Source organism: Muscardinus avellanarius (assembly GCF_963383645.1).
Source record: "Muscardinus avellanarius genome assembly, chromosome: 16".
Lineage (NCBI taxonomy): Eukaryota > Metazoa > Chordata > Mammalia > Rodentia > Gliridae > Muscardinus > Muscardinus avellanarius.
The window spans coordinates 44,813,333-44,840,194 of NC_137802.1; the positions used below are offsets into that span (position 1 = coordinate 44,813,333).

General features: G+C 55.3%; 2 protein-coding genes across 4 annotated transcripts in view; both read right to left on the bottom strand.

Annotated features, from left to right (window-relative positions):
* Positions 1 to 819: 819 nt before the first annotated feature.
* EPN3 (epsin 3) lies at positions 820 to 6,814 on the bottom strand (the record flags this gene model as incomplete). Of its 3 annotated transcripts, none has more annotated exons than XM_080714233.1 (9): positions 820 to 1,142; positions 1,240 to 1,464; positions 1,570 to 1,680; positions 1,851 to 2,114; positions 2,447 to 2,534; positions 3,640 to 3,765; positions 3,936 to 4,016; positions 4,672 to 4,790; positions 6,247 to 6,805. In XM_080714233.1, the coding sequence occupies 9 exons, from the start codon at positions 6,803 to 6,805 to the stop codon at positions 820 to 822; spliced, it is 1,896 nt and encodes a 631-aa protein (XP_080570359.1). The 3 variants fall into 3 exon arrangements, with proteins under 3 accessions (XP_080570359.1, XP_080570358.1, XP_080570360.1); XM_080714232.1 differs by having other exon boundaries at positions 1,570 to 1,686; XM_080714234.1 differs by lacking the exon at positions 3,936 to 4,016 and having other exon boundaries at positions 1,570 to 1,686; positions 6,247 to 6,814.
* A 4,583-nt stretch (positions 6,815 to 11,397) lies between these two features.
* MYCBPAP (MYCBP associated protein) overlaps positions 11,398 to 26,862 on the bottom strand; it is a gene marked incomplete at both ends in the record, with an annotated part of 28,227 nt that continues 12,762 nt past the window's right edge. The window contains 17 exons of the mRNA XM_080714039.1: positions 11,398 to 11,499; positions 13,300 to 13,470; positions 13,613 to 13,758; positions 14,251 to 14,366; positions 15,089 to 15,210; positions 15,623 to 16,027; positions 16,840 to 16,986; positions 18,712 to 18,899; positions 20,402 to 20,591; positions 21,104 to 21,215; positions 21,649 to 21,764; positions 21,854 to 21,969; positions 23,797 to 23,947; positions 24,606 to 24,721; positions 24,954 to 25,137; positions 25,976 to 26,079; positions 26,234 to 26,393. Coding sequence (XP_080570165.1) covers positions 11,398 to 11,499; positions 13,300 to 13,470; positions 13,613 to 13,758; positions 14,251 to 14,366; positions 15,089 to 15,210; positions 15,623 to 16,027; positions 16,840 to 16,986; positions 18,712 to 18,899; positions 20,402 to 20,591; positions 21,104 to 21,215; positions 21,649 to 21,764; positions 21,854 to 21,969; positions 23,797 to 23,947; positions 24,606 to 24,721; positions 24,954 to 25,137; positions 25,976 to 26,079; positions 26,234 to 26,393 — 2,646 coding nt within the window. The remainder of the gene's footprint in view (positions 11,500 to 13,299; positions 13,471 to 13,612; positions 13,759 to 14,250; positions 14,367 to 15,088; positions 15,211 to 15,622; positions 16,028 to 16,839; positions 16,987 to 18,711; positions 18,900 to 20,401; positions 20,592 to 21,103; positions 21,216 to 21,648; positions 21,765 to 21,853; positions 21,970 to 23,796; positions 23,948 to 24,605; positions 24,722 to 24,953; positions 25,138 to 25,975; positions 26,080 to 26,233; positions 26,394 to 26,862) is intronic.

The following is a 26,862-nucleotide window of genomic DNA, read 5'->3' on the forward strand; positions in this document are numbered from 1 at the left end:
GATTCCTCCCAGGCCAGCCCAGCACTTTGTCAGCAGCACTCGGTCAATATTTGCTGAATTAAATCCAGGGTCCAGCCTGGGAGCTGCGGGCTGTAGAGCCAGACTGTCCAGCCCTGCATCTCAGCTCCATACCATGCCAGCTTTGTGAGGCTGAGTGTGCCACTGAATGGGTCTGAGCCTTGGCTTCCTCCCTCTAAGATGGAAGCAGCACCCGCTGCCACCGCTCTGCTCTCCCGGGATTGAGTTTGTTTGTTTTTAACCCAATTGTGAACCAAAGCATCTGCAAATTCTGTAGCCGGTCCTGAATGAAAGTAATAGTATTCTCTACCCCCAGAGAGTCCTTACAATGGTTAAATGAAATTATCTGCCTAAGGTGCTTAGTGCATTTAGGAGGGTGCAGTAAATGGGAACAAATGCCTCCTGCCCCTTCCTCTTAGGCCAGGGCCTTATCCCAAAATGTATGGTAAATGAATGAAATGACTGAGTGGTGACAGCCTAGGACTTGAAGGTGCACGGCTGGTGAGAGATGGAGGTGTGGGTGGGGTTTGCGAGAGAAACGGGTGCAAGTATATCTGTGCCCTGAATTACCCGGTAGTCTTTTCCTCACCAGCTGTGGTTCAGACCCTTCTGCCACACCCCGCAAAAAGTCCACTTGGTAAGAGCTGTGGACGTGGGTTCCAGTCTTTATTATGGGGGTGTGGGCTAGGTCCCCCCGGACACCGTTAGTCTCTAGCTTCGGGAGTGCACCAGTGCCTCCGAGGCCAGGATCCCTGCTCAACCTGCTCCAAGGTCGGTAGCGCAGGGCCGGAGGGGTGGCGCTCAGAGGAAAGGGTTGGTGCCGGCCTGCGGGGCTGGGTGCAGCGGCCCTGCAGAGCCAGAGGTGGGCAGCAGCGGCTGTGGCAGAATGGCGGGCGGCGGAGCGAAGGCGCCGGCCTGGGGGAAGACGCTGACCGAGGCGGGGAGGGTCATGCCGACTGGCACGCTGCTGAGCGGCAGGGGCAGGGAGGTGCTGTAGGTCATCGAGCTCAGGGGTGCCCCGACGGGCCCACCCAGCGCTGGCGACCCGGTGCGCATCTGGTTCAGGGTGGGCCTGCCCTGCTCGCCTGGGCCGAACGGGTTGGTGGGGGACGGAGCGCTGAGACCTGTGGACAAGAGAGGGCTGAAGCAGCTGGGAAGGGCCCATGGGGGCTCTGAGGGGGCCGAGACAGGAGGGGTCCCCAGTGCTGAGGGGTGCCCTACCTGTCAGGAAGGGGTTCCGGGTCTTCGCGGCCAGCGGTGCCTTGACCAATGAGTCAAGGTTGACCAAGGAGGAGGCCGAGGGGCCCAGGAAGGATTCAGGAGTGCGGCAGGTGCGGACCTCCTTGCCGGGCTGGATTAGCGCCTCGCCTAGGACCCCCAGGTCAAAGGCATCTGGTTCCTTCGTGCCATTTTGCTTGGGGCTGGAATCTCCAAACAGGTCCAGCTCTGGAAGAAATGTGACCAAGCTCAGTGTCGGGGGAGGGAAGAGACCAAGGCCCGCTCTGGGGACCCCTGATCCCCAGAGCCTCAGCACCCTCACCAGCTGCTCACCCACAGGGCTGCTGGGCTTCTCTGCCTGCAGGGCTTGGGCACCCTCCATTCCCTCCTGGGTCTTGGTGGATTCTGGAGGTTTGGCAAATGGGTCAAAGGTTGGGGTACCACCTAGAGCTGGGGAGAGGAAATGAGAGGGGTTGGCAAAGGGGCAAGCACCGGGCCGACCCTTCCCCGGGAAGTGACCCTGTTAACACAGGCAGCACCTGCTGTCCCCTCGGCACTGGAGGAGGGGGCCCAGGAGTCCCCAGCCTCTTACCCACACCCTGCCCTGCACTTACCAGGAGTGTCAGAGGTCTCCATGGAGGCCCCCCAAGGGTCAGTGCTGGGGAGTTTATTGGGGGGAGAGCTTGGTGCCCAGGGGTCTTTGGTGGGGGGTCCAGTAGGCAGCACTGGGGTCCTGCCCCAGGGCTCAGAGGAGGAGAGTACAGGAAGCAAGTCCCAAGGCTGGCTTCGGGACAGGGCTTTTCCTGAAGGGACTGGAGACCAGGGGTCTGCAGAAGGTCCCCAGGAGGAGCCGCTGGGCTCTGTGTTCGGCCTGAGACCTAGAATGTGAACAGCACAGGCGTGACTCCAGGCCCCCACCCCCACCCTGCACCCCTCGTCCAGGGTCCTTCCCAGTCACCCTGCCCAAGTTGGGAGTGGTGGGACCCACTTCACAGGTGGGGTGCTGACTCAGGGCACCCAGCAAGGTGGACCATCCAGACTCCAGCAGGTTCCTTCAGGAGCCTGCACCTCCTGCCATGGGCATGGTGGCTGCCAGGTGAGTGGCTGGCCCAGTGGCCCTAGGTTATTTCGGAGTGGTGCTTTACAGGTGGCAGGGAAGGAAGGCTCTCTGGGACCAGCCTGGGAGGCGGTTGCAGCCCTGCGTGCCCACCTGGGATGTCCCATGGGTCAGCAGAGCAGTGTGTGGAGGGCGGGGCCGGGGCAGGTGCGAAGATGTCGGCCAAGTCCAGGATGGAGGACTGTGGAGGGGAGAGGCAGCCTGGCTCAGAGGGGGCGCGGCCCATGGGGAGGGCAGGCTCTGACCTGCCCACCTGGCCCCAGCTCATTCCCTGCTTTATTCATTCCACAACATCTCTCTTAGTGATTCCTTGCTTCTACACGGTGCTTCCAGTTTATAAAGTGTTTCCTCGTGCATTTAGTTTCTAATTTCATAACAACCCTGCGAGGTAATTAAGGCGGGCGACATACCCATTTTACAGATGAGCTAGTGGAAGACCAGAGAGGGAAATGATTTGCCATAATCATAAATGCTTCTGTCAGAACCCGGCCAGCAGAGAGTGCAAAGATGGATTTTTTTTTTTTACAACAAGCCTTCTTCCCTGGGATAGTGTCCGAGAGAAGTTGGCCACAGCGGCCATGGGCAGAAAGGGGAGGCAGCAGGGGTGGGTGAGGAGGGTGGCCTTGCTCTCAGCAGCCATCTGCTCCCTTCCCTAGGGAGTCCAAGATGTTTTCAGCACTTTTTGCTGGAGCCACTCACTGCTTTGTTGTTTGTTTTGTTTTGTGATACTGGGGATTGAATTCAAAACCAGGGCTTTCCACCTCCAAGCTACATCCCCGGGCCTTCTTATTTTTTATTTTGAAACAGGCTCTTACAAAGTGGCTGAGGGGCTTACTAAGTTGCTGAGGCTAGCCTTGAACCCACGTCCCTCCGGTCTTCGCCACCCAAGTACTGGGATTATAGGCGTGTCCATTCGTGCCTGGCTCCAGGGCCTCGTCTTGACCCACCATAGTACTGATCAGAGGGTATCAGTGATGGAACTGTCCAGAAAGTCCACTGTGCAGAAGGGGAAAGCAAGGCCGAGACAGCAATGTGCCCCATAAAGTAAGTGGCAGCAGGTCCAGGGATCTTGCGCGGAAGTCTTTTACAGCCCACTGGGCTATCGGCTCAGTCACCAGCCTGGGCAGTGTGGGACCAGGGACTACTATCCACCGCCACCCCCATTTTCCTGTAATAAACACTTAAGTAGTACTTACTACACACCGAGCACTGTTCTACACTCTTTACAAATACCAATTCAATTACCTCCCGGGCGCGCCAGCCCACGCACCGGGCCTGTTCCCTACCTGGCTGGTTTTCAGCTTCTCCTCCTTTCTCTCTTCTCTCTCAGGCTCTCTGTCCTGCCGACTACGGACAGCGGCCCCTGCACCATTGGTGGCGGGGGAGTCGTCTCCCCGCCAGGACCTCACCTCCTGCAGGAGGGACAGAAGCAGGAGGAGTTGAGGGGACTGGAGCACCCGGGGTTGGGAGAGCAGGGTGGGAGGCGCCAAGGTTAGAGCAGCAGAGAGGCTGGTTAGTGCCCCGGCACCTGCACCTGCATCAGCACCAGCACCTGCAGCCCCGGCGGCTCGCAGCTCACTACCTTCTCATGTTCCTGCCGGCTCAGGCGCAGAGCCAGCTGCAGCTGCAGGTCCTCATCCCTGTGGGAGGCTGGGGGGACCGGCTGCGAGGAAGGAAGATGGGGGACTTGGCCTAGGGTTCCCACCCCTGGGCCAGAGGGACAGCATAGCCCTGCTCAGGGAACAGGGATGGAGACAGAAGTGCCCACCACGAGTGGGACGGGCAGAGGGGTCCTGGCCTTCTCCCAGCCTATGTCCCAGGTGTAAATTAAGGATCAGGAAGCTGGATGTCTTCTTCTGTTGTCCTGAGGGTTCCCCTGGCTCTGCCATGCGAACCCACCTGCTTTTTGTCTGGCCTGCCCAGATCCACAGAGGTCACAGCAGAGAAGATAACAGCAGTACTGTCCCTGTCCCCTCCTCCCTAAAATGACAGCTGATAGGGAAGCGGCAGTCCCAGGGTTTCCTAAGAGTGTGTTCAGCGGTACACGGCCCCTCCCCCACCACGAGGAGGCAGCAGGCCCCTTATATTCTCCATGTACCCTAATCATACACCCAACACCCTTTCCCTGCCCAGCCAGAGAGGAATGGAGGCGAGGAGGCAGTCCCTGCCCAGGACAAACTCGGGGGCACAGACAGGCCCTGTGCTGGCCTTGGGAGCAGGATTAGGGCTTTGGGCCCAGGTTGGGGGCCTAAGTCAAGGCTGGGGGCACTGGGCCCTGTCCTCCCCCTAGAGGCCGGCCAGCACAGCCCTAGCCTCACCTTCTCGGCCTCCTCGCGGCTCATGGCCAGTGCCAGCTGCAGCTGCAGCTCCTCTTCTCCCGACGTCTGGGGTCGCGCCTGCTCCAGGTCCGAGGCATAGCGGGGGGACGAGGAGGCAGCTGTAACAACCATCATGGCTTCTGTGATCACGTCATTACCCGCAGCCCTCCATCCCCTCTGCCTGCCAGGACGCTGAGGCTCAGAGAGGGAAGCTGAGGCAACGGGAGCAGCCAGCGTCAAGGATGCCAGTGAGCCAGAGTGTCCTGGGCATTTTGTGTAGATTCTCCCACACTGCCTGGTGTGGAGAGGCCAGGGCCTCCGCAGCAGGTGGAGAGGCAGCTCGGGAGGCAGTCTATGTAAGGTCCTGACCCAGACTTGAGCCCAGGTCCCTTGACTCCAGCTCTTACAGTAGTCCCGTTGTGCTTGGGGCCAAAGGGAGTGGGATGGCAGGATCTTCCAATCTAATAATGCCATAGCCTTAAAGCCCTCAGCAAGCCATCAAGAGCCTTGTGAAAGGAAGGCTACTTTAAGCAGGGCAAGGTGGCGCCTGCTGGCAATCCCAGCTACTGGGGAGGCTGAGGCAGGAGGATCACAAGTTTACAAGTTGTTTGTTGTTGTTGTTGTTGTTTTGTTTTGTTTTGTTTTTTGGTGTGTGTGTGTATGTATGTTACTGGGGATTGAACCCAGGGGCATTCTACCTCCGAGCTATACCCCCAGTCTGATTTTATTCTTTATTTTGAAAGGTCTCCCTAAATTGAGGAGGGCCTCACTAAGTAGCTGAGGTTATACTTGCAATTGTACTTGCAATCCTCCTGTTTTAGCCTCCCAAGTGCTGGGATTACAGGCATGCCCCAGTACGCCTGGCTACAAGTTTACAAGTTTAAGACCAACCTAGTAGCCTAGTGAGATTCTGTCTCAAAAAGAAAAAAAAAAAAATAAAAAATACTGGGTGTGGTGGCACACACTTGTAATCCCAGCATTTGAGCAGTTGAAACAGGAGGATCACAGTTCACGGACAGCCTCAGCTACTTAGTGAGGCCCTTTGCAACTCAGTGAGACCTTGTTTAAAAAAAAAAAAAAAAAAGAATAAAAAATAGGGCTGGGGATGTAGCTAGGAGGTAGAATGCCCCTGGGTTCCAACCCAAGTACCACACACAAAAAAAAAAAAAAAAAAAGAGGGGGCTGGGATAGATCTGGATGGTAGAGCATCCCTGCATTCAATCCTGAGTACCGCAAAAAGAAAGAAGGAAAAAGGAAAAGGAAAAAGAAGGTGTGTTCCTGTTCCTTGTGTCAGGAAAGGCTCCTCTACAGGGGGAGCCACGTCAGCCTGGGCCTGGGTTCGGTTAATTCCTGGATCAAACAATGGAGGCAGGCAAAATCATCCCCACTTTAGAGATGAAGAAACTGAAGGTTCAGGGAGCCGGTTGCCGGGGTCATCCAGAATGGAGGGGGCTGCTACCACCTCGCCATCCTATCATCACACCGGTCCTCGGCAGCCCTCTGGGGGAGGTCCTCTGAGCCAGGATGGGACTAGGCTATCACCCTGGCCCAGCCACACCCACGGGGCTCACTCACAGGTGTAGGAGGACGGGGAGCCCCGCGAGCGGCCATGGTCCTCGTGGCGGCGGCTGAAGCCCAGCTGCCCGCTGCCGATGCCCGTGCCCTCCAGTGCCATACGCTCCTTGGTCTTGAGGGCGTGGGTTCGCTCCTGCCGCAGGCGCTCCTCGTCCTTGAGCAGGGCCATCACCTGCTTGACCTTCTCGCGCACGTTGACGCCCTGGTCCTTGCCGTCGCGGTCGATGTGCTGGAAGTCTTTGAGCGTCTGGATGGTGTAGAGGTTCTCGTGGCACTGGTGGGCCACGCGCTCCGAGCCCGTCTTGAGCAGGTAGTCCAGCAGCGTCAGCGCCTTGTACACGTGCCTCCAGTTCTTGCCGCTGTCGTTGAGCCGCCGCCACAGCATGCCCATGACCTCGGCAAAGGCCACCGTGTTGAAGGTCAGGTCGGCGATCTCCGACATGAGCGAGCTCGGGGGGCCCCAGGGGTCATTGCTGGTGGCCTCGCGCACCTTGATCTCGGCCTCCGAGTAGTTGTGCACGATGTTCTTCACCTGGCGGCGGAGCGCGGAGGTGGTCATGGCCGGGGACTTGGAGCTGGGCGGCCCCCGCCCCCGCCGGAGGTGGAGGGCCGAGGGCCACTGTCTCGTCGTCACGGTGGTCGTGGGAGGTGGGCCGCCTTGCTCTCAGCAGGGCGGCCGCGTCCTTGGATTCCACATGGGGCTGAGGAAGAGAGGGTCTGGAGCTCAGGGGCAGTGGCCTGCCTCGCTGGCCACTCAAGGCCTAGCCAGAGCGTCCCTGCGCTGCTAAGACTCAGCCTGCGGGGTGGACGCTTACTTTCACTTTTCTTATTTTATCACTCAGCAGGTCCTTCTAACTTATCATGCTCATCTACCACACCAGAGATGCCTCAGTTACTATCTCCACTTGCACGTGGGGATAGCAAGACTCGGGCAAGTATTCAGTGACGTATTCAAGACCACAGAGATGTCAAAGGGGGCCTCCGTGATCCCAGGCAGTGCCACCATGAATGCCTGGCCCCAGCCAGAAACCTCAGGTGGCCTCCGGGAATGCCCACTGGCCTGCCTTGCGCCCTCTCTGCTCACTCTCCTCCTGTGGCTAATTTCTGTAGTTTGACTCCTCTGGCTGCTACTTCTGGGAGCCCTGTCTGAGCCAGGCACTATGCCAGGCTCAGAGCACATGCCTCAGCCCCCTGCACTCACTTGGTAGGTCACAGACAACCACGGTTCAGTGTGGGTGTGCACAAGACACAAACAAGGATAATCATAGGGGACTTCCTGGAGGAGGTGGTGGCTGAGCTGAGATCACAGATGGGAAGGAAAAGAGGAGGAAGAGGAGGGAACCTGCAGGGCAGACACAGGGAGGTCACCTATGGGGAAGGCCTCCTCTCACAGAGGCCTAGCCGGCCCCAAGCACACAGAGAGGGCTAACGCCGGAGGGGATGTGCCAGCTCACGTCACGTGGTGTGTAGGTAGAAGGGCCAGGACTGACACCCAGGCGTCCAGAAGACTAATCCAATACTTATTGTCACTGACACCTAATTTGCTAGCTAATTGATCTTGTTATTTTACTGTCTCAATGCCACCTTTTCGGTCAGAATGGAAGCTCCCGAGGGCGGGGACTGTCCAGGCTCCTCCAAACTCCAAGACCCTGAGCTCATGGATGATCTCTGATAGTCCAACAGAGGGAGGACCAGGGCCAGCCTCAGGACCAGGCCCAGGTCAGAGATCCAGGTCAGAGCCCCCTGCTGCCACCCTTCCCCTGGCACTAGTATAGTGCAAGCACGTGTGCGTACAAGTATACTGGCTGGGCGTGCAGAGCCTCTTCCTCTCTCCACGAAATCCCAACACCCGTGGAGAATGCTCCTCCCAGCATCACCCTCTAACCCCCTCCGTGCCTTGGCTGGTCCCCCCTGGGCTGCCAGAGGCAGGAATCAGAAGGCCACACCGCTCCCCAGGTCCCCAACACCACTCTCCTTCCACCCCAGCGCTGGGCTCAGTTCAAAGCGGCCCCACAGGCCCTGGCAAGTCCCAGAGGGCCCAGGCACCTGGGAGAGCATGGGCCCCAAGGATCGGCTCCCCTAGGAGTGCTGGGAATCAGGAGAGACGGCATGAGTGCACCTGGCCCAAAGGCCTGCCTACCTTCTGCCTGCTGTCTTTCTGTCCAGCCGGTGGCGGGCCTTCTGTGGAGATACCACGGCCACAACTTGTTTAATTCCTGCCCTCCCCCTTGCTAGTGACTCAGACCTGTCTTCATCTCCCCAAGGGGCGGGGCGGGCTGGCATTGGCAGAGTCGAGGTAGGAAATAAATGTGCATGGGAGCCGGCCCCAGTACACACCCCTCCCTGCCGGCTGCAGGAGCTGGCAGAACCGGTCTGTTGGGCATCCTGACTCCGCTGGAGCCCTACCTGAGCCAGGCTGCCCCAGCTCTCCTGCCTGGCCTGGGTGGTGACACTGGCCTTACTGGGAGGGGGCCCTCCCTGTGGGCCCAGCAGCCCTGCCTCAACTTTTCTCCTAGGAAAAATGTGGGCATTCTCTGTACATTTCTGCAGGAGCTAGGGGAAGAGAGGGGCCAGGCATACAGGGAGGTGCCTTGGCGGCCTCCTCCTGGAGCTGGAGGGGACCAGGTAAGGAGGAAGGGGGCAGGGTGAGGCCCCGAGAGCCCGGAGGGGGGAGGTCAGGCGGGAAGGCAGGAGGGAGCCACTGGGAGGCCTGCCAGCGGTGTTACAAGCAAAAAGGTTTTTATCGAACACAATATGCCCAGGAATAAAAGGGAGTGAAACACAAACCCAGCCGCCGATAAGGCGCAGCGTGGCTGCCCCCGGCAGCCAGTATGGAATTACTGCAGTGACCTTGAGCCAGACCCTGTGGGGTGGAGGAAGGACGCTGAGAAGCCAGGCCCGGGAGGCCCATTCAGAGATGGGGAGAAGTCAGGAGGGCACCGAAAGAGCAGAATAGGCTTAGCTGGGGGCAGGGCTGGGGCGCTGAGTAGGAGTGCTCTCCTCCAAATAGCATTCCAAGGAGAAGTGGGGACGAGGGAGCCCTTTCCTTCTCAGGGTCTACAGGACAGGAGTGGGGAGGGACCTGGAGAGATGCCCAAAAGTCAGCACTGAGCAAGCAGATGGCAACCCAGAGTGGGGGCTCAGAGTGATGGCAGAACCCAGATCTGCCCGGTCACGTGCGCAGGTTTGCCAAAGTTTGCATGCACCCCCACAGCCAGCACCCCCTCCCCATCCTCCTGCTGCTGGCCAGGTCCCTGAACAGCTGGGGAGTGGCAGTGCCCTTGCTGGTGCTGGAGGGCCAGGCAGTGAGCACTAGCCCTCAGCTTCCACCTGCCCAGGCTTTGGGGCAGCTTGCACCCTGGGGCACGGGAGTGGGCTGGGGGCCGCCCAGGGCTAGATCTGAGAAAGAGGGAAGAGCAGAGATGAGCCAGAGCCTGTGGGGAGTGTCACCAAAGATACTATCCTATTCCTCACCAAGGACATTCAGTCCCAGGGTGGGGAGTGAGGTCTCTAAGTCCCTCCCTGAGGGTGATGGGGAGGGCAGGGTGCAGGCAAGTCCCTGGGTCCCCTGCAGCCCTGCCCGCCTGCTCTGGCACCTGGGGGAGAGACTAAGCCCCAAGCCCACTTTGCCCGCTCTGCGGAGGAGTTTCCACTGCCAGGGGGAGCTTACCTCAGGTGCGAGCTCCCCGAGCTCCCCGGGCCCCAGCCCCGCAGCCTCTGCAGTGACCCTCTGACCTGCGCGGCAGGGGCGCGCCACAGCCTAGGGAGCTGCTCCAGAGCCATCCACCATGGACCCTTGTCCCAGAGACCCACCCTCTCCCAGGAGGTGAAGACCCCTCAAGGGGGGGGGGGTGGTAGGGTTTCCCCGGCAGGCTGCAGCTCTGCCTACTAGACTCCGCCGGCCAAGGCACTCTGGAGGAAAGTTGCTCAGCTGGCCCGGCAGGTCTGTCTCAGCAGTAACCGGACACAGGAGGACGCTGGGCGGCGCATTAACCCCTTCCTGCCGCCTGCCGAGGGAGGGAAGGGCGGGGCATTCAGAGATGAAGGCCTGCCTGCTGGCCACCCCAGGAGGTAAATATCTAGAGCCCGAGACCTCTCCCACCCTGCGGCAAGTTAACCCTTCCCTTGTCTCCACAAAAGACAAAGGGAAGAGAGATATAATCCTCTTCTCCATCCCCTGGGGCTGGTCCTTTGTGGCCACCCTGACCTCTGCAGCCCAGGAAGGGAGTGTCCTGATCTCCCTGAGCCTCCTCGATGGTGGTGGAACCTCAACTGGAGGGTGCTAGAGCCACATCTAAGCCCCCCACCCACACCTGTCCTGCCCCATCGGCGCTTAGAGCCCGAGAGCCTGCCCGCCACAGTTCAGAGTGGGTCTCTGAACCAGAACCTGGAGCCCACTTCACCCGGGAGCCCCACCCCACCCTGCCCACAGGGCTGCACCCACAGAAAACCACCAGGAGCGCTCCCCAGCCCACTTCACATTCCTCTGTGCTGGGGAGGGAGTGTGAAGTCCCTTTGGCTGTTCTTAAGTCAGAAAGATGGCTGTGGCCAGATGATTTAACCTGAGTAGGGGGATAAAAGACTAGAACCCCAAATAATAACAAGAAGACAAATAATATCCAAATAATATATCCAAGAGGAAGACGCCTCTTGGGTTTAGAAGGTGTGGGGGGCACCACCTTGGGGATTAGACAGCCTTGGGGCTCACTGAAGTGGGGGAGGATCTCAAGGAGCCAGATTCCGTGGGCTCCACCTGCCCACTTTTCCCCTAGTCTCCCTTTATTACACTTAGAGACCGCCTTTCAGAAGATCTAAGAAGCATGACTCTAAAACCATGGGCCAAGGCAGGCCCTAGCCGGGGCTGTGAGGGTGATGCTATCTGTCCCATCACCTGACTTCAGATTTCATTCCTTGTCCTGCTCCCAACTTGCTCTCCTGCTCCTTATCCCCCATATGATCATACCCCCTCCTCCAAGAGCCAGACAGAGGGAAATCAGAGGACAGGTGAGACACAAGAGGCCCTGGGCCGTGAACTGTCCTCGGTGAGACCTGACACCGAGACACGGAGGCACAGGGACATGGTAGAAACTTAAAGGTTCTTTATTGACTTGTTTGGTAACCAGGTTCCCGGGAGGCTGCTTGGCCTGAGAGTCAGCCAAGAGGCAGCAAGGGCTCCTCAGCGTCCTTTATGGGGCTGAGCTCATCAGCCAAGACCATCAAGTCAGTGAGTAGGGTTTCCAACAGCCCATAGACCTAGAAGAACAGGAGAGACGTCACAGGCAAAGGCTTGCTCTGCAGAAACCTGACCAATAGGAAGGCACCACACACCCCCACGCTAGGAGAGACCGAGGGAGAGGGGAGAACCGATGAGGCAAGAGTTTCTGTAGAACTTGTATTTTTGCAGTTTTCTCTCCAGACCTGCCCGGTCTGACCCTGCGCCGAAGGCACTAGAGCCCAGACATGCTAAATTTAGCCCCTTGAAGTGGGGCTGGGCTTGCACTCTCGCCTCCCAGAGGCCGACTGGTCTTCCTGTAAAGTCTAGACACTGAAAGGCCTCCAAGACGGAGCGTCGCAATGGCCTGTACCATCAGGGCCTACGCAAATGGCTTCTCCATAGTGATGAGCCAGGAAGAGTTTACTCCTGAGTCCTCAGCAGCCTCTAGACCCCACTGACTACCAGAACCTCGGCGACATCACCATCAGCAAATGGAGCTTCTGATCAAGGGAGAGGCAGAGCAGTACCGCAGTGCACCAGGATGTAAACTAGGCTCCCAGCTGTCTGCATCGCAGGAAGACGAAGCTTCACTGCTCCACCCTGGCTACAGTCTGAACAGGGGTTGTCCCCTCTGAAACTCATGTCCAGATTTGGTTTCCAAGGTAACAGTGTTGAGAGGTGTTGGGACCTTTCAGGGGTATTTGAGTCAAGAGAGATCCGCCCTTAGAAAGGGGAAATGTCTTCCCAAAAATGTGAGTGCTAAACTGGGCCTGTAATCCCAACTAATCAGGAGGCTGCAGCAGGAGGATCACAAATTAGAGGATAACCTAGGCAACTTAGCGAGCCTCTGCTTCGGGGAAGCAGCTCAGTGGAAGAGCGCTTGCCTAGCATGCAAGAGGCCCTGGGTTCCATCTCCAGTCCAGAAAGAAAAGAAAAAAAAAGTGTGAGTTCTAGCTCTCTTTCAGGACTGGATTCGTACCTGCAGGGCAGGCTGTTATAAAGCCAGGATCCTGTGTGCTGGCCCTTTTTACACACACCCACTTGCCCTCCGGCCCCCCACCATGAGCTGAAGCAGTGCAAGGCCCTGCCCCGCTGGCGTCATGTACTTAGACTTCTCAGCCTCCAGACTGTGAGCCAAAATAAACTTACTTCCTTGTAAATCAACCTGGTCTGTAGCATTTTGTTATAGCAACAGAACGCAGACCTGGTGTTCTCCTAAGGAACACGTGTGCCAGGGTGCACCTCGCAGAGGGGCAGTGGAAGTGGCAGAAAGAGAAGGGCTTCCTTGTTCTCTGTCCCCTTAGAGTCTGTTTTCCAGGTGGCAGCCTTAGCAGCCCTCTAAAGCCCAAGTCAGACCATGGTACTCCTCCATTCAAAGCCCTGCGAGATTTCCCAGTTTGCATGGAGGAAAGCCCAAGTGCTTGCAATGGCCAGCAAGTCCCATGCGGCCACCCCACGTGCCCGGCCCGAGCCTGCCTTCCTTCTCACTACCTCACTCGCTCCCTCCTCTGCATCAGCCACTTCTCCTGCCCAGAGACTCTTCTGGCTGCCCTTCATCCCTATGTAAGGTGTTGAACGGTGTCACCTCTTCAGTGAGGCCCACCAGCCCTCTCCAAGTCTCTGTCCTGGTTTATCGTCTCTTTCCCACAGTGTCCATCCCCTGACACTCTCTCTGAGTCACTCACTTATAAGCACAGCCTGGCACAGTAGGCGCCCTTCGCAGGCGGGGGGGCGGGGGGGGCATCACCGATGGAGCAGGCCTGCTTATTTGGAGAACAAACAGAAGGAATGGGAGGGGTGCGGAAAGGAAAGTGTGGCCGCCGGGCTCTTGCCTTCACCTCAGTGTGCAGCCTCTGGGTGTATTTCTCCATGACCAGGGGGTCGATGGGCTCCTGGGAAGGGGCTGCACTGTCGGGGGTAGAGTCCTCCGTAGAAAGCCTGTCCCGACTTGAAGATTTCACTACTTTCTTCTCATCTTTTGCCTTCTGCTTCTTGCTGTTGAGGCGGTCCTGCTTGGAAAGAAGGGGATGTGCACAGCCGTCCAGAGCTCCTGAGAGCCAGGCAGGCATGTGCTGGAGCCGCTGCCCACTTTCGACGCCCCAGGCCCTCCCCAGCCCCGTGTCCCCGGGTGCAGACCAGGACCCAGCCTGCCTCTTTCCCCAGCGTTTTGGCTCCTTTCTTGTCCTCTTTGTCTTTGACTCCCAGCTGCTTCTTTTCCTGGGCTGCTCCTTTCCGCTCCTCCTTCCCCACTCTCCCCGCTGCCACCTTCACTTCCGTGATGGGAAGTGATTTTTGATCTAAGGGAGGTGAGTAGAAGACAGTGTAGCAGGACCCTGGTGTCTAGCCAGCGCCCAGGCCCACGCCAGGGCTCCAGATGAGATGGAAAAGCAGGGGGTGATGGCCTTGAGCCCTGGTCTCGGCAGCCCTGGGGAGTACGCCTCTTCCCTGGAGCCCCTCAGCCAGGCATGTGACCTTGCAGAACAGGACTGGGGGGCAGAGGCAAGAGGCCTGAGTTCACGTCCCACCTCCACCATCCCACATGTATGGCCACAAACAACTCATTTAAATTATCTTGGATTCTACCTGCAAAAGCAGGGGACGAAACTAAGGTGATGGCTACAGTAACTTAGAGGTCTCAGATCCTGGCAGCCAACAGGTGGGTGGCATGACCCACTACATGGCTCAGCCTAGCAGAGCGCACCCACAGAGACACCAGTGGCCAAGACACCACAGCATCTGGGCAGAGGCTGGGGAACACTGCACAGAGGTGTGGCTGCACAATGTCTGACCTTGCTCTTCTGGAATATCTATATAGATGGTCTCCTTCTCAGGCAGGCCCAGCAGGACCCTCAGCCACAGGGAATAGCTCACCAGGCTGTCAATCATATCTCGCCACAGCTGCAAACTAGAAGGCAAGATGTATTAGGGAAAAGCCATCACTCTTCCTTTGTCCTTGGCAATGCCGAGCCATCAAGCCACCAGCACCCTCACCAGTACTGTGCAAGTGCTCACATGGGAGTCTGGCTTCCCTGGGGAAGCAGCTAAGAAAAGATGGCCCAGGACTAGGTTTGGGAGACCTCCATGAATTCAGTCCTCGCTCAGCATCTGATCTAGTTTGGAGCCGCTGCTAGACTTGGGTCTAAGCCCCACTGGAGGGGCTGAGCCTTGCAGGAGATTTTTAGCATGTGGCTCCTGGGGCTGTATTCTAAGGGCCTTGTAAAAGGTCCCCAGGTCTATCCAAGCACGTTCCAAACAGGCAAGGAGGATGCTTGCAACAGAGAAGTGAAGCTTTTAGTGGGTTTTCATGAAGCCTCTCTTCTCAGTGCCCTCTGGTCTCTTTCTTTCTTTTTCCTTTTCCTTCCTTCCTTTTTTTTTTTTTCTTCTTCTGAATAAGAAGGAATAAGAGAAGAGAAAAGGGGTGGAAGGCAAGGTATTTACTCTGCTGTGACTGCTCCCCAGGGAGCAGCAAGAAGCTGTGGGGCAGCGGTAGCAGGTTCCAGTGCATGGACCATCTGCAGCATCTTTTAGCAACTTGAGTTCAAGGACAGCTCCGTTTCTTGAGTCCTGAGGCTGCCTGCCCTGGACACCTGGCCAGAAGCCACTAAGGGAAGGAGATGGAACACCTACCACATCTGGTGCAGGAGGTTGGACTGCAACGGCCTCTGCTCCTGGCATAGCTCCAGGGCTGCCTTGTTGAGAATGACTAGGGCATCCTCTCTCTGCTGCTCCTCAGGGAGGACCATCACTGCCTGGTTGGGATCATGGGCACCATGGGCAACTGTTCTGCCCTAGGATACCAACTGTCACTGTGTCCCCAAACACAGGCATGGTGACATGGGACAGGTGGCTGAGGACCAGGAATCAGGAGCCACGGAGTCTGCCTAACGCACCTTCTGTAAGATCTGAGACCTCCCTCAGAAATCTATACCCTTGAGCCCCTTCTCCAAGGTTTGCCAGATCACAGAGGAAACCCATCCTGCACTATAGCTGCCTAAGCACCCAAAAAGAAATGACCCCAAAGGTCATTTTCTCTGGACCTTCAAAAGGTTCAGTCTCCTTTCCAGGGGCTGCTGGGGCCTCCCTCATTGGTTGGGGGCAGGAACACTGTGCCCAGCTGTCTGGGGCCATTCCCCACTAACCCCTTCTGGGCCTCAGAAGTACCTTTCTGAAGTCCTCCAGACAGAGGTTCCACTCCTGTGGGGGAAGGCTTGCCAGCTCCCACGGGCTCTTGGTGCTCTCCACATCTGGGCTCGGTATCAGGAGCTCCTCCATGACGCTCTTCCGCGGAGCAGCCTTGGTCCCCACTTCATTCTTCTGTAACATGAAGGAATCGCGGGAGTCCCCGAGGGCCTCCCTCTCCCACCCGGGTTGTTGGGGCTCCGAGATTGGACTCCTGAAGCTCATCATGGGGTCGGCATTCAGGGAAGCCTTCTCTGGAGCCACACGCACCCTAGAACTCGGCTGCTCCTCCTCGCTCGGCTGGGCCTCCTTGGGCTTGGGAAGGAGATCCATGCACTGGCGCCACAGTTGGTGCAGGTTTTGCACCACTTGGTGCTGGTAATGCAGCTGCGGCAGAGGCGAGGAGGAACAGCAGGTGGTCAGTGGCTGGGGCCAGAGGCCTCCCCGCTCCTTCCAAACTGAGCATCTCTCATTGAAATATATATGCATGTTTTGCAGTACTGGGGATGGAACCCAGGGGCGTTCTATCTCTGAGCTACACTCCCAGACCTACTTTTTATTCTTTATTTGGAAACAGGGTCTCCCTGAATTGCAAAGGGCCCCACTATGTAACCGAGGCTGTCCATGAACCGCAGTCCCCGTCTCAGCCTCCCAAATGCTGGGATCACAAGCGTGCGCCACGCCCGGCTCGCCTCAGTTCTTTATATAAATGTATTTTGCCGTGCATGCCCAGCCTCCAATTTAAATCTTCTTATGCAGCTGGGGCATGGTGGTTCGCCGACAGCCTCAGCTACTTAGTGAGGCCCTTTGCAACCTAGTGCGACCCTGTTTCAAAAATATAAAGACTAAAATAGGGCTGGGGGTGTAGCTCCGAAGTAAAATGCCCCTGGGTTTCATCCCCAGTACCAGCAAAATAAATAAATAAATCTCCTTCTGCATTTGGGTTGCCAAGAAAGGCGAGTATGAATAAATGATGCTCTGTTCCCACTCAGCATCTGCTTGCTAGCTACCACGCACACGCTCCTTAACCTCTCTGGACCTCAGCTCCCTCGCTGTCAGAGGAGGATGTAAACAGCACCTCTGTCTAATAGGATAGCTATGAGAAAAGAGGTGTTCCGGAAGGTGTTCAGAACAGGTCCCAGCGCACAGAAGGGTTTGCTGCTAAGACCACCCAGGGCATGCACAGTGCTGGCCTGTACCCGAGGATTCCTATGGCTGAACAAGTCCTCCTCCGTGAGATAGGTGTCCACAGGCGACGGTGCGCGCTCCGGGGTCGCAATCCCCCTCAGCAGCTCCTGCAGCACATTCTTCACGATGGTGATGGCCTCGTGCTCTGCCAGTTTGTGCTGGCAAAGGGAAGGTGGCACAAGAAGGCAGCCCAGGCTCTTATCAGCCATGCAGACTCGAGGGGAGCTGGGCCCCTTGGAACTTTGTGTCTTCCCAGGCAGGGTCTGAGTTCCTGCTACTGCCTGCCTGTCTCTTACATGCCTATTACATGCCCATCCTAAGTCTCTAGGCCAGCCCGGCGTGGTGGCGCACACTTGTAATCCCAGCATTTGGTAGGCTGAGACCCGAGGATCGCGGTTCTCTGAAAGCCTCAGCTACTTATTGAGGCCCTCTGCAACTCAGTGAGACCCGGTTTCAAAATAAAGAATAAAAAAATAGGGCAGAGAGTGTAGCTCAGAGGTAGAATGCCCCTGGGCTCCATCCCCAGACCCGCAAAAGTAAATAAATAAATAAATAAATAAGGCTGGGAGGTGTAGCTCAGAGGTAAGATACCCTTGGGTTCAACCCCCAGTGCCACAATTAAAATGAAAACAAAGGCCGGGCGTGGTGGCGCATGCTTGTAAACCCCCGCTCTTGGGAGGCGGAGACAGAAGGATCAAGCAGGTTCGAAGCCAGCTGCGCTGGCTTAAGAGACCCTATTTCCAAAAATAAAATAGGTCTGGGAGTGTAGAAGGGCTTCCAGGAAACCCAGTCCCACCAAAAAATAAATAAATTAATAAATTAATTAAAAATTATAAAAATAAAAACAAAACCTTAGCCAGGCACGGTGGTACATGCTTGTAATCCCTGCACTTGGGAGGCTGAGACAGGAGGATCGCACAGGTTCGAAGCCAGCCTCAGCTTCTTAGTGAGGCTCTCAGCAACTTAGTGAGACCCTGTTTCCAAATAAAATATAAAATAGGTCTGGGAGTATAGCCCGGAGGTAGAAAGCCTCTGGGTTCTACCCCTAGAACCACCAAAAAAATAAATACAAATAAAATAAAAACAAAACTTTGAATGCTGCTGGTTGGGCCCCAGCTGCAATTGCTGGCTGCATCTGAGGGCACAATAAAAATTTAAAAAAAAGCATAGCTTCCCACAGAGTCCTTCGGAACATGGCAAAAGATACATGGGACTCACAGGGTGGAGAGATAGGCTATTTAAATTGTGGCCTCTGTGGGGCATGGTGGCTCACACCGTAATCCCAGTACTTGGAGGCTGAGACAGGAGGATCACAGGTTTGCGACCAACCTGGGCAACTCAGTGAGGCCCTCTGCAACTTAGTGAGACCCTGCTTCCAGAGAAAAACATTTTTTTCTACATAGGGCTAAGGGTATAGCTCAGAGGTAGAACATCCCTAGGCTTAATCCCCAGCACCGTCAGTCAATCAATCAGTCAATCAATCCATCAATCAACCAATAGTGGCCTCTGGTTTGGAAGGCTTGACAGTGGAATGTCTGCCACTCCATTGCACAATCTGAGACAGAAATAAATGAAATACAGCATCAGCGCTAAGGGTCATACCATATGTTTGGACTCCAAGAAAGACTGTGTGGTCCACATCTTATGGCAATGGCTTATTCTTATCTAACTTACTGGGGGCCACATGCAGCTGCCTCCCCCCAGCCTGCTACCCCATCTTCTACGCACGAAGCCCTGGAAAGTGTCTGAGCAAGAGTAGTTACCTGTTTGTGAAAAATTAACCTCTTAGCTGAGGAGAAATAAGATCCCCACAGGCAGTGCCAGGAAGAACAACAGGGTAACCTATCTGGTGTCCCCACAGGCCAAGGTCCCGGGTCCCTCACCTCCAGCGACTTCCTCTCATCCCTAAAGATGTCCTGGGCCAGGCAGATTGCATGGAGGTTGACCTGCAGGAGTGCACCTCCCAGGAGGGTGGGATGGGTTCCAAACTCCCAAGACTCCCTGAAGATCCCAGCACTCAAAGACTTGAAGAAGAAGGTAAAGTTTTTTGTTTCCCCCGGCAGAATCACACCTGAGAGCACAGAGACAGAGGTGGTCAACAGAGACGAGCTGGCTGAGCCCCAGCCTGCCTGCATAAAGTTAACTGAGCCCCTTACGTGAAACATACCATTTAACCAAGGACCAGGTCTGGTGACCAACCGTCCTGGTTCACACCGGATTGAGGGGTTTTCTTTTCTTTCTTTTTTCTTTTTTTTTTTTTTTTTTTTTTTTTGGTGCATTGTAATCATATATCACATTGGAACACAAGACTTGAGAGGATATACAAGCACACATCATCCAATTAGCCCTCATCCAGCCCCCATCCCATTCCCTCCCCCTCCCTTGATCCCATGCTTGTTTGGTGATTAACTCTGATACATTTGTTTATGTACCTCCTGCAGTTTTAAAGAGGCTCCATCCTCCCCTATTCCATACCCTCTGATTGGTCACCTTAGTTGCTTCACTATAGGGCCATTTCTATAGCTTGACCTCTTCCTGTTGCCCCTTTCCTCCTAGTTTTTGCTGATTAGGGGAAGCATCTGATTCTTATTTTCTGCAATATTTCTCTTTGCATGCCGCGTTGCAAGTAGCGAGCCCACTCTTGACGGCCCCAGTAGTGGCCTGGCTACCCAGTAGACTGATCCAGACCTCGCTGGCTCAAGCAGCGGCCTTGCCTCATGGGAGGCCCCGATTTTGGTCTCGCTGGCCCCCACACCAGCCTAACCCCTCAGCTGGCTCCGATCCCGGCCTCGGAGGCCCCAGTAGCGGCCTTGCCTCATGGCAGGCTCCGATGCCGGCCATTGGCCCCGGCACCGACCTAACCCCTCGGCAGGCTCCGATCCCAGCCTCGCTGGCCCCAGCACCAGCCTAACCCTTCGGCAGGCTCCATCCCAGCCTCGGAGGCTCCAGCACCGGCCTTGCCTCATGGCAGGCTCCAATGCCGGCCTTGCTGGCCCCAGCACCGGTCTAACACCTCAGCAGGCTCCGATCCGGTCTCAGAAGCCGACTGAGGGGTTTTCTAGAACATAAGACTTTGAGTGCTAAAACTGGGGAAGTCCCAGGCAAGGAGGGACTAAGCCCCTAGAACTCTATGTGTGTGTGTGTGTGTGTGTGTGTGTGTGTGTGTGTGTGTGGTGTGCTGGAGATTGAACCCAAGGGCATTCTACTTCTGAGCCACACCCCAAGCCCTATTTTATTATTTTGAAACAGGGTCTTGTTAGGTCGATGAGAGTCTCACTACTTGCTGAGGCTGTCCTGGAACCTATAATCCTCCTGTCTCAGCCTCCCAAGTACTGGGATTACAGGCTAGTACTACCACGCTTGGCCCCCTAGAACATTTCTGTCCCCCAGAGGATCACCTCTCTGTGCTCTCTCAACAGACTTGAGTAGTTAGACCACACACCCATGGAAGAAACAGTAGGGGCAAGGTGGGGCGGGCGGGAAGGGGTGCCGACTTGCAGGAGCGAGGCACTGACTAGATGTTGGTGTCTCAGACAGAGCCAGGAGCCAGTGAGGAGAACAGCTTCCAGATACCTTCCCGGTTGTTGAAGTAAAATCGCTGTACCCTGGTTTTCTTCAGGTATTGGAAAGTGTCTGGCTGGGGTCGCCGTCGCCAGTCGTACCAAATCCCCACAGTGCCATTGTTGACCACGGTCAGGTCTGAAGATGTTTTCTCCCCTTCCAGCGTTTCAAAGGTCAAGCGAGCACCAATTCCAATTTGCTTCTGGGGAAGAAAGAGGTATGAGGACTCACCGGCTGGAGGCCCTGGCTAGTGCAACCAATTGGTCCCAGTTTGCCTGTGACTTCTCTGGGCTTAGCACTGACGGTCCGGCGTCCCAGGCCTCCAGAGCCCACAGGGCCTCAGAGCCACGTCCTACAGCAACAGTGGCTGCCTCTGAGGTTACCGCCAATTGTAGGAAGATACACAGATTTTCTACCTGATGGGTATTTCTGCTCCTTAGCCTCTGAAGAATATTCTAGGACCTTCCTGAAGCCCTGCCTTTGTGACAGAGTTTGTTTACCTGCTTTGCAGTTAAGTACAAAGTAGGTAGCTTGTGACATTCTTTTCAGCCTTGTGACTTTATTCTTCCTCAAGTTAGTGTTGGTATTACCATTTTCAGACATGCTGGGGGCACGACCAGCACAAATGTGAGATTGTGCAGGCTCCTTGTGACCGCCACGGTCACCTTGGGGCTGCGTGCTCAGACAGGTAAGTGAGGGGGAAGGCGGTTTTACCTTGTCTTTCGGGTTACTGCCTCTGATCCAGCAAGCTGGCTTCCCGCAGAACAGCAGAGAAGGGCCGAGGATGGGCAGGGAGGCCATATCGGGGTAAGTGTCTGAAAAGTCTCTGTAAGAAAAATCAAGGACTTATTTTTCAGAGGCTGCAGTGGTGCCATGTGGAACCCACAGACGTGGTCGCCAGGAAGTCTGGAGACGTAACCAGCTCTGCAGTGCAGTGGATGCGGTCAGCCTGCTCCTGCTCAGCTTCCTTTGGAGGCAGGAGCATCTTAGGAACACGCCCTCCTGCTAGAGCCCAACCGTTCCGTGCACAGCAGAGGGAGGAGCTGTGCACTTAGCCAACAAAGCAATGTCCCCACCAGGGGCTGGTTGTTGGAAAGGAGCAGATGGTCACAGGAAAGCTAGCAGGGGTGCTGGAATCGGCTAGAGGAGGGGTGGCCAGCACTGGAGCCGCAAGGATGGAGGCGCCCTGACTTCAGGGAGAAGAGCCCGCCTGCCTGTTAGTCTTCAGCCTCTTTCCCTGGGGCTCAGGCTCAACTCACAAGCGGGCTGGCTCTTCAGAGGAGCTTTCCTCCTTCGTTTCAGTCGCTGCACAGTCTTCCACTTTGACAGATGAAAAGGGCTGCCCTCGGCCCACCACCTCCAGGCCATCGATGTCCTCGCAGAAACAGAGAAAGCACAGCTTAGGTGAGCAAAGTCACCACCACCCTGCGGAGCCTCAGACGGGGGCATAGAGGCTTTCCCAACCTGCCGGCTAAAATCCAGCTCAGCCATGATGCTCTGCAGTTCTTTGCGTCGGGAGATCAGGAACAGACTCCGGTCCCAAGCGTAGCGGTACCAAGCATCCTTCTGGGCTGGTAATCCTAGAATGGGGTCCAAGGACCCCAGCATAGGCTGCTGTTGTGCCTCTTCCCCACCCTCTGCTCAAGGGCCGTGAGAGCACCCCTCCCGGCACCATCTCTGAGAAGGACGAAAAAAAAACAGCATCCTGAAGCCAGCCTCCTCTACTCAGTGAGGCTTTAAGCAACTTCGTGAGATCCTGTTTCCAAGTAAAATACAAAAAAGGTCTGGGAGTATAGCCCGGAGGTAGAAAGCCTCTGGGTTCCACCCCTAGTACCAAAATAATAAAAATAATAATAATAATAATAATAATAATAATAAATACAGCATCCCTGAGGCCACTGGACTCTAGTCCTCCTGCCCCACACCTCCCCAGCGGCCCTGGAGGATTCCTGCAGAATTAGCAAGTTCCTGCAAAACAGCCAAGTCTTTGGATTCCAATAAAAATAACAACAGAGGGTGCCTTTTACTGAATGCTTGACAGTGAGTCAGAACCTCTTACTACCTATAGCGTCTCATTTAGCCCTCACACAACCCCATAAGGATGCTCTAAGGGGGAGCCAGAGGGATCAAATGCCTAGCTGGAGTTCAGAAAGCCACCAGGGCTGGGATCTAAATGCTGGCAGGCCGTCTCTAAAGCAGGCCGCCCAGCAGAAACATGCAAATCGCAAGAACAGCCATGTGTGTCCTTGCAAATCTGCCAGGTGACATTCATTTTAGTAATATAGCTTGTTTATGTATCTATTTATTTAGTAGTACTGGGGGTTGAACCCATGGGTATTCTACCTCGGAGCTACATCCCCAATCCTTTTTTTTTTTTTTTTTTTTTTTTTCAGTACTGAGGCTGGAACCCAGGGGCATTCTACCCCAAGCTGCACCCCCTCCCCAGCCCTATTTTTTATTCTTTATTTTGAAACAGGATCTCACTGAGTTACAAAAGACCTCACTAAGTAGCTGAGGCGGTCTGCAAACTGTAATCTTCCTATCTCAGCCTCCCAAATGCTGGAATTACAAGCATGTGTCACCATGCCCGATTCTTATTTTTTATTTTGAAACAGGGTCTAAGTTACCACATGCTGGCCTCAAACCTATAACCTGTCTCAAACAGGGTCTCATTAAGTTGCAGAGGGCCTCACTAAATTGCTGAGGCTGGCCGTAAACCTGTGATCCTCCTCTCTTAGCCTCTCCAGTATTTGGGATTACAAGTGTTTGCCACCACGTCTGACTATAAAAGCTTTTTTAAAATTTTTATATTTATTTATTTATTTATTTATTTATTTATTTTTGCGGTACTGGGGATGGACCCCAGGGGCATCTACCTCCAAGCTACACTCCCAGCCCAATTTTTTATTCTTAATTTTGAAACAGGGTCTCACTGAGTTGCAAAGGGCCTTACTAAGTAGTAGCTGAGGCTGGCCACAAACCATGATCCTCCTGTCTCAGCCTCCCAAATGCTGGGATTATAAACATGTGCCATCACGCCCGGCTTATAAAAGCTTTTGATAAAAAAAAAATATATATTTCTGTAAAACTAGTCTGAGACCCAGGGTGTAACCTGTCTCTGCGAAGACCAGCCAGTTGCAGGTGCTTGCCGGCTGGCTGTAGCTTAAAGCTGCTTGGACAGCATACTCTACAGCCTGCCCTCCTGCTCTGCCTTCCCTACCTTCTCTATTCCCTGTGTTGAAGGAAGAACTGGACCTCAGAAAGGATCTGGGGCTTGCCCAAGGCCACACTGCGCCAGGATTCGGTCTCAGATTCATCTGACGGCAGAGTCAGGCTGGTCGACATCACACTGCTCTGCCTACTGTGCCTGGCACCAGAAGCCGTTGCTTTACAACCCTGCTCCTCACCTGTCTCCACCTGGATGGACTGGGGCTTCCCGACATGAGTGATGGGTTCTATGAGGCCACGCTGAGTTTTTGTCTTGGACATGAGCAGACCTGTCATCTCATCTCCCAAGTATTCCAGTGGGCTCCAGAATGCGCTGGTCCCCTTGTAGCCCTGGCAAGGAAGGACCAAACAGTGAGTTTACCTGGGCACCTCAGCCAGGGACTGGTTGGGCCTGGGGAGACAAGAGTACCATAGAGCACCCCCCTACCACACACAGACACACACAAAAACAAAAACAAAAAAACCTATATTTTTAAGATTGTAGTCAGCATCTTCTCGTATGACTGTCTTTCTCACAACTGATGTTAAACTGGCACTTTTGCTAAGATGCTCCCTCTGGCAGGGGGCAGGAGGGTCCGTTGCTGCCCTGATGGTAGCAGAGAAGCCAGCACCCACTTTGTTGTTTTCAGGATGTCCTGCTATATATAGCCTTACTCATTCCAGAAAGATGGTGTGAGCTGGTCCAGGTCCTCACTGAGGAACCAAAATAAAGCACAATGCATTGGGCGGTCCAAAAGCTGGAGTTTAAGCCTCTGGGGTCTAAGCACTAAAGCTCTTGTAACAACTCAGTAGCAAACTGACCACCAGTGACCACCACAAGCTGAATTATTTAACTGACCGGCTCCCAAACACCCAATAATGGACTTTAGTAAAGGTCCCGAGGGCTTAGCAAGGCTTCACAAAGGATACATTGGTTTCTTCCCAACTGTGAAACCTGAAAGAGACCCCACCTGACCCCCACAGAGCACCTGGGAAGGGCCACTCTCACTTTCCAGTCATGCTGTGTTGGAAGCATTCGGTCAATGAGCTCCCGCTCCTCCTGGATCTGTCTGTGGGTCTCCCCAGCGTGCATGAGCAGCTCACCGACTGGCTTCTTCAGGTGCGCTGGGAAACAGGACGCAAGAATGTGGCCGTTCCACCGGATCAGAACAAAGGAGCAGCCCCACTCCCTGGGCTGACTTCAGGACCCGCTAAGGTGTGAGAGGGAGAAGCTCTCAGGAGACAACACAGACGTGGTCAGCCCAAGCCTAGGCTCTGGACAGATGGGGCAGAGAGAAAGCCCCAGTAGAGCCTCCGTGCCAGAGGGAGGCCAGGCGGGGCCGTCCGCTCCGCTCACCACTGAGGGCGTCCTGCTGCTTCTTCCGCAGGGTGATGTGACGCTGCCAGTTTTTCAGAAAGTTGTGCTGAGGCGGTGGGGCCCAGGGAGGTCTCTTCTCTTCCTTTGGGACTTTCTGCTTCGGTCCTTCTTTCGCTGAGATGAGGGTCATCAGACAGGGCGGGGTGCGTATCAGCTCAGCCAGCTGAAAGGAATAACGTGGACACGTAGAAGGTGTTGAGAAGGCTCTGAGCCGGCCTGAGCAGGAGTTTCTCCAGGCCGAGCTCCTGCCACCGTCCCATTCCGCTGAGAATCCCTCCTACCCAGGGTCCCTCTCGCCCTCCACTGCAGGGTGGTGCTGGACAGAAAATCAATCATAGCACCTGGTGGAGGGGGAGGTTTGGAAGCAGCTGTCAATCCCACCCCCACTCACACACGCAAAAGAACTTTTGTTCTAAGATTATGGTCAACATCTTTTAGTGTGGCTCTCTTCCTCACAACTGATGCTGGCACTCTTGTCAGAGTGATTGGGCCATTTGTACTGACCCCAGGCCCCGTAACAGCTGCCCTTTGGAAGTAATGATCAGAGGGACGGAGAAGCACTGCACGATGGGAAGTTGCCCAGGGAAAGTGAGAATCCGCCTTCCTCCACCTCCTAGCTGGGGAGAGCAGGCCATTCTTTAGAGAAAGGAAAATGAAGCCAGCACCAAGCAGTGGAAGCACTGAAGAGCCGGGCCCTGGGTCCCAGGGCCTCCTTGGGCTCTGCCTACCTAGACCCAGGTACACCTTTCCGTTCCACGAGGCAACCTCTGTATCCTCAGAGCAAATCCCCAACTTCAGCTGAAGCCAGCTTAACTTGGCCTCTGTGACTCACAACTGAAATGTCCCATTACTGCAGGGGAGGGAAACTTATTATCTCAGACTGAGGCCCAGAGTCTGGGCCTGGTTTGTCTCTTTGGTCCCTGTCCTGCTTGACTTTGCAGGTGGAAGACCAAGATGGCTTTGGCAACTTCTGTCAGCCAGGCAGCTCTGTACAAACAAACCTGGGTGTTCCTTTGAGCAACCGCAATTCTCTTAAAGTCCTGGAGACTCCCCAAGATGTGATGAGGCAGGATCTGGTCACTGCCGTCAAAGTGGTCACCTGGACCTGGGGTGGAGGAAAAGAGAGGTGGGAAAGGCCCAGCGGTAGGCAGCTGATGTAAACTATATGAGTGTGTGGCTTTCTGATGGAGACGGGGCTTTGTTTCAAGTCTGACCCAAGAATTAAAAGCTCAGGGTGCCAGGGCCACGACTGGTCATACCAGAATAGTCCAGGGGCTTTGTGGCTGCTTCTGGATTAGCGGGGTGTGCTACCAAGTGGCAGACCCTCCTCCTAAGGTCCTTGGGTTTGAGTTTCCGGATGATAAATTTCTGGGTAGTGACAGGCTTGTCTTCTGTTTCAGTAAGGCGAGGAATGTGTTGCTGAAAAAGAAACACAACCCAGGAGAATTCCACCCAAGATGAGGGGGAGAGAGAGTGCCACCCATCTCCTCTGTCCCCATTCTTGGTGGAATTCCTGAAGGCAACATGTCAGCTTGCTCAGCGCTGCCCATATGTTCCGTCCAGGAAAAGCCTATGTAACAGATGTGAGCTTTGGGAACGTCTTGGAGGGGGGAACTAACATCTGATGCTTCTAGGCAGTCCAGGTGAGAAGTGGCTCGGTCCTCCAAGGGAAGCGTGGGGCCGGGGCATAGCAGCTCTATCCATAGCTCTATCTTTGCTGCTGAAACTCACGTTCCCACCTATGAAGTGGGGATAATGGCATGTGTTTCTCTAGGACGCAAGATACCTCACCGTTCATCTGCCCACGCCTTTTGTGTTGCTACATGAATTGCAGAAATGTGGGAAAACAAATAGTAAAGTCCTTTAGATGCTAAAGTGAAAAGAATGT